We start from the raw sequence: 11,225 nt of genomic DNA, 5'->3' as shown, positions 1-11,225 counted from the left end.
TAGTTCATCAGCAAGACCTTTTGTTACTCATTTCCAAAATCACTTATAGTGAGACTATTCCTTAAATTCTTCATCTTTTTGTTCAGGTATATAAGATAATAGGGAATCCACACCTCTGTTTATGCCTTTGTTTATTTTAATAGAGTACATTCTAGTAGCTTCTGAGGAAAAAGTACATTGGAGGTTCCTTTTTATTTTAAGTAGCACCTTGTTATTTGAGAGTACAATGTGCTCTCGTTTTAAGAATATTTGGAACTTATTGTTTTGAAATTTCTTTGCTCCCTATATTAACACTTTGCAACTCCCTTTTTCTATTTGGCTCAACAGTCTTTCAAGTTAGAATTATGTATTTAATTGTCTCAGGATTCATCAAATTGAGAGACAGCTAACTGGAAATTCTGTGAATAGAAAAGGCTTTTCTGTGGGAGTGTCGTAAGGTAAGGGAAGAATAAAACTTGTGTTAGCCATCCCTCCCCCATAATCTCAAGCTTTTTCTTTGTGGTAGATCGATTTTTCTAGAGAGGTAACTTCTGGCTTTCTATCTGAGGTGATGTGTATTGGGCTATCAGAGTTCTAGGAGACAAGTGATGTCAGGGGGCTAGGTATCTTGTGCAGTATTTAGAGTTTCACCATCTTCTGTTTTCAGCAAGAATTCTTCACTCTTTTTGTCCCCAGATTTTTTAGCTGGAGGTTTGGCCTGCCTTCTTTACTATTGTTAAATGAAAGCAAATAGTAACCCAAAATAGCACCAAGTACCATATTGTACTAACCCAGTAATATTAATAATAGTATAATATTAAATATTTGGCATGACATTGTCAGATTTAATCTCTAATAATATTGGGTAGGTAGGAATTATTAACTACATGGATATACTTTACTGAAATTTCTTTCCTTGATCCTTTCCCCTTGTTATCCTTAATCCTAGAGAAATTCCTAGCACTGAAAAGTGGTGGTAATAAAATTATATCTTTTACTAGTAAATTGCCCTTTCACACACTGAAAATTTTTCCTGGATGGTGAGAGAAACATTCAGTTTTCTATTTGTCTTTAGTAATAACAAATTCTATGGATTAGTTGGTTATCCTACCTCTCCAGTATTTCTGTGGCATATACATATAGATAGCAAAAAGGTATGTTATTACAGAACCCAAGAGTTCTCACTGAACTAGGTCATAAGTAGATAAGCATATAAATGAAGGAAATGCTGGAACACTATAGTTCAGAACCCTGAAGCTATTCACTGCTGCCACATTTTCCAGGACATCATCCTTGTTTCCTATTATAAAAATGTTTAGCACATCATAATGTCTAGTAACATAATAGCATATATTTCTGAAACTTGTGACCTTTTCTTGCATTAAATTTTTTAAAATTTTATTATGCATCTATTTCTTTTGCATTAAATTCTTCAAAAAGATTCAAGCAGCTCCTCGCTGGTGGTGCTAGGTGTTAAAGTACAGCACCAGTTTGATTCCCTAGCCAGGGAGCTGACCCAAATGGTACAGCAGACCTCTCCTGTCTCACCCGCTGCTCCCCTCAGCAGTGTACTTAAGTCAATCTGTCTGTTCTGCTTTGTCTCTGGTGAATCCTCTCACCCCTCTGGCCTGTAACACAGTTCTGTATGCGTCAACAAACATATCTAAACATATTCACAGTTTGCAGATGAGAAAATAAATCAAAAATGGACTTAGACAAAATCTTCCCATTAGTGAGCGGTATCAGTACTATGTTTTTTATTTTGCTCATTTTGTTCTTTTAGGCTTCCTGCACAGACACCAGCTTGACAGGCACCAGCTTGTTTGCTGAAATTCATTTTCCTTCTTTCTTCTCTGGAAATTCATAAGTTGCCCATTCCTTCCATCCTCCAGCATAGTGTTGAGCACTGAAAACACATCCAATAGTCCCTGTAAACATTTTCTGTTTTATAAATCAAAGCTAGTAGAACCTACAGATAAGAACTGTGAAGATTTAAAAATGCAATGACTTCACCGTACCATTTAGATTTCAGACCTATTTAAAAGATTGTTACTTTTGAGTAGGATGAAAAGATAAAGGTTCCCAGTCTCATTATTTTGCCATTACTAAAAAATACCAATAAAAATATAACACATATGGAACACTGCAATATATATCCTGGAAAACATTTTTATCCTTCATCTACACACCTGGTAAAGCCCAGAGTTAATGCCTTATCCAGAGCTTTCTTGCTTCTCACTCCAGCTAAACAAGAAAACACTAGACTGTCAGACTGGGATGGCTTTACTTCATTGTACTTCTCTTTGAAATCCTTTGGGCTCATCTGTAGGGCTTTATCTAATTCGTCCACTGGAAATTAAAAAAAAAAAAAGTTTTATATTTTGATTAAATCTGAGATATAGAACATATATATACACATATGCATACTATATATTTAAATGAATTTGTTTAAGACGTGTCACTTACATGGTATATTGACAGAACCAGGAATTTTTCCATGCTCAAGAACTTCCCATGTCTCTCTAACATCAATTAAGATAATGTTTTTGGAATTCAACAGGTTTTTAAGTTGTATGTAGGTAACAGTTTTTGAAGCAGTACAAAAGTTGTGGCAGCTCCCCTTAATTGACTTCAGACCTAGAAGAATAAAATTCAGACACTTTGAAAATGCCAAACAGGCAGGCCAACAGCACAGACTGAGGCAATAAATGGCATGAATTTAAATGGCACAAATTTGATGTAAATTAGAAGTTCCAGACACTCAGTTTGCTTTTCTATACCTTTCCCCCCCACTTCCTTTTTTTAACTTCCTCTATTAGTCTGGCAGTTTTCAGCCCTTGCTATATGTCTATGTCCTCACAATGCCATTCTTCCTCAATGTGCCACAAGAACACTTAAAAATGACATCCTTGTTAGTATCTGGGAAGAGTAGGTCATAAGATGGCTCTCTCCCACCCCATTCCCATCAGCTACAATCATTGATCTTTTGACTTCTCTAAGCTTGTATATTTGAGGGATTTGGTTTGCCCACTGCCTGGCTGAGCAGCAGGATACAGCCCAATCTGCCCTGCATGCTTGATGGGTAGTGTGTGCCCGGTCTGTATTCTATTCCAATATCTCTACTGGGGGAAGCTTGCAAAAACAAATTCAACATTTGGTAACTGAATGGTGCAAATGATGCAACTTTTACCTTACTCCAACTTAGAAAATTAAGAAAATGTTACTTTCAATCCTTGTTAAGAGAAGATAACAAGCCATATGTTAATATGGGGACCTTACATTAGTAACTACACTTGTAGGCATTTAACAGTATTTCTATCACTGTTCAATAATTGGTAACAATATGGGACTGGGTAATTATCAAATAAATCCAGACGTTTGATATAAGAGTGAAAGTGAATAGATAAATGAGAAGAAATTATTTCAATTGTGAAATGTAGCTGCTACATTTCATGGGTTAAAGTACAATAGAAAACAAGTTGGCATCTCTCCACATGACATTTATTATCCTAAGGGGGCAAATGCTATCAGCTTGAAGCTCTTGGAAAAAGATCAAATCTGTCTTCAGCTGATAAGTGTTTACTAAATCTCATTAAAGTGCTCCTGTTCTTGAATGTAAACTTTTTTTGTCCAGAGACTCCTTCACCAGTAACAAAAAATATGTGGTAATTACACAGATAAAATGCTGAGAAAGGACACCACTTTCTTAGAATTTTTACCGAAAACTTATCCTGAATCAATCAGAAAAAACCTTAGACAAACTCAGTCTGCAAAATAACCACTATTCTTCAAATGTCAAGGTCATGAAAGACAGACTAACCTGTTATAGATTAAAGCTAAGTAGCCAGAACAACTTAATACTAGGCTACTGGGTTGAATCTGGGACGATTAAAGTAGGACAAGTGGTGACATTTAAATAAGGTTTGTGAATTAGTCAATAGTATTATATCAATATTAATTTCCCATACTCATAGCAGCATTATTCACTATAGCCAAAATGTAGAAACTATCATAGTGCTCACCAGTGGATGAATGGATGACATGGTAATTTTATGCAATGAAATATTCAGGCATGAAAAGGAGTAAAATTTAGACAATACTACAATATAAAATCACAACATTGAGAACATGATAAGTGAAAAAAGTCAGACACAAAAGGACAATTATTTTATTATTTCACTTAAATAAAATATCTAGAACAGGTGAATTCATAGAAACAGTAAGTAGAGGTTATCAGTGATTAAGGGAAAAAGGATAGGGAGTTATTACTTAAGGGGTACAGAGCTTCTGTTTGAGGTAATAAAATATTTTGGAAATAGTAGTGGTGGTTGCAAAATGCTATAAATATAATTAATGACTTGTACACTCAAACATTGTTGAATCGACAAGTTTTAATGTAATATATTTCGCCACCTCAAAAAATAGAGGTTTTCCACATTCACTTCAGATTTTGAAAATTTGGTTCAATTTTGTCTACAGATGAGCTCTTGAAATACCTGGGATCAAACTGTCTCTCATTCAACTAGCAACTGTGTGAATTCCCAGAATATAAAGCACCAGCAGATTGAATTCACACATAAAATTATTCCTTATTGTGGGCCCTCCCTGGTGGCGCAGCGGGTTAAAGCACTGCACTGAGAAGCTAAAGCCACCTCCGCATGAGTTTGATTCCCGCCTGCCCCGGAGGCGACCACATGGTGTGGCAGACCTCTCCTGGCCCGCCCACTGCTCCCCTCAGCAGTGTACTTCCTCGATCTGCCTGTTCTGCTCCCCACTCTGTCTCTGGTGAATCCTCTCACCCTCCGCATCTCTGGCCTGTACCCCAGTTCTGTACGAATAAATAAATCTTAAAAAAAAAAAATTATTCCTTATTGTTAGGAACTAGCAAACTACAGTAATTTAAAAAATTGTATTAAATTCAGGGTGTGGCACTTAGTCATTGAGCTACAATCATAATAAATAATCTGTAACTGGGTCAGAGATAGGTTTTCCTTGTAGAGTCACATCAAACTGATATTTAATGTTTTATTTAATGTTATATTCCTCTTGGGGTGATGGGAGAGCAGAGTGTCATCAGTAGTTCATCCTTTCAATTGTAGCATTGTAATATCTATAGAGAGGGGATGATCCTGGTTCCCTGCCCCACCCAAAGAAAGGTGGAACTGAGCAGCGAAGAGAAGCTAGGAAAGACCAGGAGAAGGACTAAAGAAGGAAGAAAAAGATGGGAAGAAAGAAGTAAAAGACAAGAAGAACAGGAGGAGGCACATTTGCAGAGACATGAAGAAGAAGAAGCTGTGCTCACTTCTCAGCCTTGGACCTGAAGCAGGGACTTGGGGGATGAGGAAGGAGACACTTAAAAGAGACAGTCATGGATAAGAGCCCCCCCTGGGGAGGCTGGCAATGGCCTTTATCTTGACTTGCCTTTTGATTTTTCTTTTATCCTTTCAGACTTGACTGGCCCCTTCTGTCCCCTTCCTATGGATTCCTGTCGCAAGATACCTTAGCAATGTGGCAAGCTTTCAGGCCTCAGTGGCCCTGCTTTGGGCCAACCCTGTTTGGCTGGGCATTTACCCATGAAGGGATGGCTAATGTGGATGTTTAACTATCCTCTCTATTGCAAGCTAATTTTTGTATTAAAGTTCTTTCCTATTGAAAGTCTTATGCCTGAAGACGAGACATATTCAGGCAGCAGATGCCAGAACACATTAAGAGAGTGTAGGTTTGGGTGCCCCAGAGTAATTTTTCCCTGCACATCTAGAGCAAAACCTGCAACAGATAATCTCCCTTTTTACTCAGCTCCCTCAGGTTGTTCAGGCTTGAACCTCTAATCCACATAAATTCTTTATTTAAAGCTACAGTGTGTGTGTTCTTTTACTACATGGCTTCCTCTTGAAAAGCAACCACTTTATGTGGTCGTCAGCCAAAGAAACCATGATCTGTTCCTACAGTAATTGGGAGTTACTGAGAGAGATATAGTTTGCTTGAGAGATTTATACTTAACTTGACATTCATGAGCCTAATCTTTGAGTAAACTCCAATTTTCCTGTCTCCACACTGATACTATAACCAGCATCACTGGGTATTCATTAGAGCCTGAGGTTACAAAATACAGTCCAAGAGTTTTTGCACATTCCATAATATCCTCTTACCTCCTTACCAGCATTGTTTACCAAACCTATTCTCCCAATTCCCCATCTACCGCAGTTACCTTCCCCTCCAACTAAAACCATACGTGTGCTCCAACTACAAAATTTACAGTGGGAATAGTACAAGTTTTAGATTCAGGTAAATATAATAAATACTTGCAATATTTTTATATGTGCCTTTATTTAGGTACATTCGGGTAAATAAAGGTTCTAATCCTGCTTACCCATTTAACTCTAACCTTGGGCAAGTTAAAACTCTCTAAGACTTATTTCTAAAAAGGGGAATACAATTAAGCTTTTGGAGTTGCAGTGAGCTTTATATAATCTACAGAGCACAATCAGTAAAAATCTATTTCTGCCTTCCCTTCATGTTTATGCACACCATCTTGTTCTGACAGTACATTTCCCCCTCATCTCTGTCATATTTATTCCCCTTTAAGTTCCAATTAAATGTTACTTGTCACCTCTTTGACCCAACAATTCCACTTCTAGATACCTATTCCAATAAAATACTTGCACACACAAAAAGCCAAAAAAAAAAATTTAACTGAAGAAATTTTATAACAAAAAACTGGAAAATAAAATGTCCATCAATAGGGGACTGGTTAAATAAACTGTGGGAGTCTATGCAATGGGAATCACGTTAGTACCGAGTTAACATGTACTGCCATGGAAAACTTCTGAATACTTAACTGAGAAAGATTAGAGGAAACTATACACGGTAGATCACATTATTATAGTCATCACATGTCTATTTTTTCCATATGTGTAGACATGTTATACTTGAAATATTTTTATATGTACCTTAGGTATACTCGTAGGATGTGTAATACACATCCTTCTATGTGGTTTTTTGTTTATTTTAGTAGGATGAGAATACTGTCGTTACCAGAAAATTTTTTAATTTAAAAAGGTACCGATTCTTTAATATTTTCTCGGACTCAACTGAAATCAGCGATTCTTCTCATTGCCTTCTCACTCTCCTGGGTTGTGGGTGTGATTGCTTGTGCCTGTCTTTCACCCAAAATGGGAAACAGAACCTGTGCCCAGGCTCAATTAAAGATTGTTTAACAAGGGTCAAAGCTGACAAAAAAGAATTTGCATAGAAAAGCACATCTTAACGCACCCAGGGTGTAACTACGTTAGAATTACTGGGAGCCGAAGGTGGTGTGGGGGAGGGGAGATAGTGCTCCCGGGCCGTGTGTATATCCATAAATAAAAATTGTCGCTAAAGGAGGGGCGGCCTTTAAAGCCGAGAAGGAACGGGAGATCTAATGAATTCTAGACACTTTCACTAACCACCTTCATTTCCCTGGCTTCTATTTTGTCAACTGTAAAATTAGGGGTGGGACAGTCGCAGCTCTTAAGTTATAATTCTAGGTTACTGTGAAGTCAAGGTAGGACCAGGGCTCTCTTAATGTTTGGTTCGGTCAACAGCAACAAGTTTTGTACCGGCGGTAGTTAACCCATTGGTTCGCTTCCCGGAGTCGCTAACTGACCTTCGTTACTCATTTAAGCCCCAAAACCTTCATGAATGCTTTCCCACGCGAGTTCACTGGAATAATGTTTACCCCACTCCGTGGGTCTCCCGAGAGCAGCCCCCGCCTCCAGTAGCTAGAGAGGTGAAGGCACAAGACGTGGAGGGGGGTGCTACACCCCAAGTGCCAAGAGTAATGGATCTGACTTTTAATTGTCATAAAAGAAGCGAGCACCCCTACCAGTGCCACCCGCCTCCCGGGGGCCTGAGGTTAGGCGCTCTCCCTTTCCCCGGGGACCACTGAGCTCACCCAAGAGCGCAGCCTCGGCGGGTCCCAGGACCGCCCGGCGCGCACACCCGAGCAGCAGCTGTGACAGCACCATCGTCCGCCGGCGGCCGCTGATCACTTCCACCTGCTGCGGCTACTCCTTCTGCTGAGGCTCCGCCTCCCGGCGCCGGGAGCAGTGGCCGGCTCTTGAGCGCCCTCCGGCCGGCGCCGGCCCTATCGGGTAGTGCTACAAGGAGTAATTGATTCAAAGTTTCCTGCCCTGCTTTCGATTTTTAAGATCTTTTGGAAAGAAGGTAATTGTTGAGCTTTTTTTTTTTTTCTTGTTGTTGTGTTTTTTTTTAGAAGAAAAAATGTTTAAAAGTGGAAAGGAAAAAAAAAGTGGAAAGGAAAAAATATACTAAGGAGAATATTTAATGATTGAAAGTAAACAAATTTCTCCAGTTTTCATGTTGGGTTCATTTAAAGCCAACTACAATTCTCTAAAAACTTTTCAACTCCAAAAGCTGAATTAGACGCTGTCAATATTGAAGTAATCTCATGTATCTTCTTTTCCCTATGATTTAAGGATACTTGATTATATTTGAAGATAGCTTTGTTGGGATTATATCCGACTATTTTATAAAATGTGTCAGCTTTCAATTGCAACTGCAATAAATCACCACAGTTTACTGGTTTATAACAATGTAAGTGTAATACGTGCAGTTTTTGGTTAAAGTTCTCAGTTGGCTAAAATTAAGATGTCAGTAGTTCTCTGTTCCTTGGGAAGGCTCTAGGTGAGAATTTCCTTACTTACTTTTTCTCACCACTGGGGAATGCTTGTAATTTTTGGCTAGTGGTTCCTTTGCCGATCTTCAAAGCCAGGAATTTAGCATCTCCGAATTTCTTTCTTTCACCTCTCCTACTGCTACATCCTCTTCTCTTCCTCTGATCTTGCTGCCTTCCTTTCATAAGGAACTTTGCAACAACACTGGGACCACTAGAATAATCCAGGATATCCTTAGTAGCAAGATCCTTAATTTAATAATAGCTACAAAGTCTTCTTGCCATGTGATGTGACACTTAAAGTTTCTAGGAATTAGGACATGGGGTGTGGGGTGGGTGGGTGGGGCAGATTCAGTCTACCACATAAAGTTTTTGTTACCTTGCTTTTAACTTATTCTCAACTTGATTCCCAGGCATGCTGAAAATGATATTTAACTACAAATTGATTCACAATAAAAATTCATATATTCATTTCTGAATTACATTATTGTCTAAAGTAGAATTTCCTTCAGCAAGCACTTTTACATATTTTGTTTCTTATAATTTAATAATTAATAAAACCACTTCTAAACCAGTAAGATCACTTCCAATTATGTTTGACTTAACCATAGTCTCTGTGTGATTTATTTTGAAGATTAACTCTGAACTAAGATGCTATTATATGACACAGATTGATGTATTCCCTGTGGCATCCCCAATCTGTCCTGAATGTGCATCATAAGCCATAGGTAGTATGGACACAGATAAGGAAACAATATACTTGACTTCAAGGAATCCCATTTAATCTGATTGATGTTTTGGGGAGGGTAATTTTGACTAAACAATTATTTCCTCAATATTCATGACTAATTATTTGAAAAATAATTAGAATTGTAGAATTTTTCCTGAAAATATAATATGTTCTCCTGTGTATAACATAGTGTCAAACTTGGCTTATTTAAGAGTCCTCAGAGCAAAAAGATCTTGTCAAGAGAGCCTTTATGATGCTCTCTTTATAGGTGTGGTTTACAAGTATCCTAGATGTCCTCTTAGAGGTCAGTAAGGTTTTAAGTGGGTTGAAAGAAGGAAAATACCTTAACTCTTCTGGGAAAATTCTACTAGTACTCAGTTGTGATTAGTCATTAATTTTCAAATACCCATTTTCTTTTTTGGCATAACATATGCAAGTGAAAGGCACTTGGGAAGGAGTGGACTTTTAAGAAACTTGGGATTTTCCCCATTTCTTTTAAAATTTATTTCATCTGACACAAATCAAATGAAATAAGAAATGTATTGCCTTTCATGAAACTTGAAAAAAGTTTCCATCAAAACTTAAAAGGAGCATCTTTTAACACCACATGTCTACAGTGCATACTTAATCTATTAAAATATTTGCACTGCCCTCCCTGGTGGCACAGCTGGTTAAAAGCACAGCACTAAGAAGCTGAAACCGCTTCCTCATGAGTTCCATCCCCTCCTGCCCCAGAGGTGACCACATGGTGAGGCAGACCTCTCCTGACCACCTACTGCTCCCCTCCTAACTGCTCCCCTCTCTCCCCTTGGCAGTCGGCAGTCAGCCTGATCTGCTCCCCACTCTGTCTCCAGTGAGTCCTCTCATGGACCCTGCACCTCTGGCCTGTATGCCAATTCTGTATGCACAAATAAATAAATCTTAAAAAAAATATTTGCACAAGTAAACAAAGTAAAATGTATATGAACAGAGGACTGAAAAAAAAATCCATTGACTAAATCCTAAGGGAGGGAGAAGTCTAGTTAATGTGGAGATATGTCCAAGATTTACTATCCAGTGAAAAAGCTAAGCTGTAGAACATTAGTGAAAAAACTGAAATTGCATAATAGAATGTACACTGTAATCTACTCTTACTCTGCAGTCATATAATAATATGGTACAAATGTATATTGTATGTACAGAGAAAATTCCTGAAACTATAGATAAGAAATAAACAGAAAAAAGGAAATTTATAGCTGAAGAGCGGAAATCAGAGTGTGGGAAGGGAGGAGGAAATGAAGAACTTTACACTAAACTAGAATATTACTTTTCCAATGGCGTGCATGGTTAAAATATAACATATCTGATGGGTGGATGGATAGCCTAAAGCTTAGCAAAATATTCTGCATTTTCAGATAGAACAATGATGGAAAAATCGGGGAAGAGCCGAACTGCACACTCCAGGTCACTTACTGGACCCAAATGCAAGGCCATTGACTATAGTAAAGAGCTCGGCCTACATGGCGGCGCGCATGCGTGACGCGGCCCCGCCCTTCCACACCTCCCTCCGTACGCACCACCCCAGGAGGGGCGGCTCTGAACCTGCCAGGAAAGAGGGGCGGGCACAACAGGCCCCGCCCTTGCCGGCCGGCTAGAGAGTCGCGCAGGCGCAGTGTCTCCTGGTTGTAGACGCGGCTGCTTGGCCCGGCGGGGTGAGTTAGGGGTGCGGTGCTGGGGTCCGCGTAGTTTCCCATGTTCGCTTCCACGTCCCCGCCCCGTGTGGCGTAATGGAGCTGAGAGGGAGGCTCTTTAAGCCTGCTCGCCTTCCCGATCCCTGGGGATGTTCGGCAGTCGCCAAGGGCC

The 11,225-nt window shown here is 39.1% G+C and overlaps 2 protein-coding genes across 3 annotated transcripts in view; one reads left to right on the top strand and one right to left on the bottom strand.

Annotated features, from left to right (window-relative positions):
* Positions 1 to 1,689: 1,689 nt before the first annotated feature.
* TSTD3 (thiosulfate sulfurtransferase (rhodanese)-like domain containing 3) lies at positions 1,690 to 8,009 on the bottom strand. The gene is made up of 4 exons (XM_004674071.2): positions 7,913 to 8,009; positions 2,446 to 2,616; positions 2,169 to 2,328; positions 1,690 to 1,885 (listed from the first exon to the last, which is right to left on the bottom strand). Exons 1-4 carry the CDS (start codon positions 7,983 to 7,985, stop codon positions 1,813 to 1,815), a joined length of 477 nt encoding a protein of 158 aa, XP_004674128.1. The 5' UTR covers positions 7,986 to 8,009; the 3' UTR covers positions 1,690 to 1,812.
* A 3,025-nt stretch (positions 8,010 to 11,034) lies between these two features.
* USP45 (ubiquitin specific peptidase 45) overlaps positions 11,035 to 11,225 on the top strand; it is a 52,755-nt gene continuing 52,564 nt past the window's right edge. Inside the window, exon 1 of one of the 2 annotated variants that reach the window (XM_004673721.2) lies at positions 11,035 to 11,074. The gene's annotated coding sequence lies outside the window, so the exon portion shown is untranslated. The remainder of the gene's footprint in view (positions 11,075 to 11,225) is intronic. The other variant, XM_012724273.1, reaches the window with a different exon arrangement.

Source organism: Condylura cristata, unplaced genomic scaffold, assembly GCF_000260355.1.
Source record: "Condylura cristata isolate star-nosed mole 26May11 unplaced genomic scaffold, ConCri1.0 scaffold00001, whole genome shotgun sequence".
Taxonomy (NCBI): Eukaryota; Metazoa; Chordata; class Mammalia; order Eulipotyphla; family Talpidae; genus Condylura; species Condylura cristata.
Note: the sequence above shows the minus strand (reverse complement) of the source record. Positions and strands in the feature narration are given on the sequence as shown.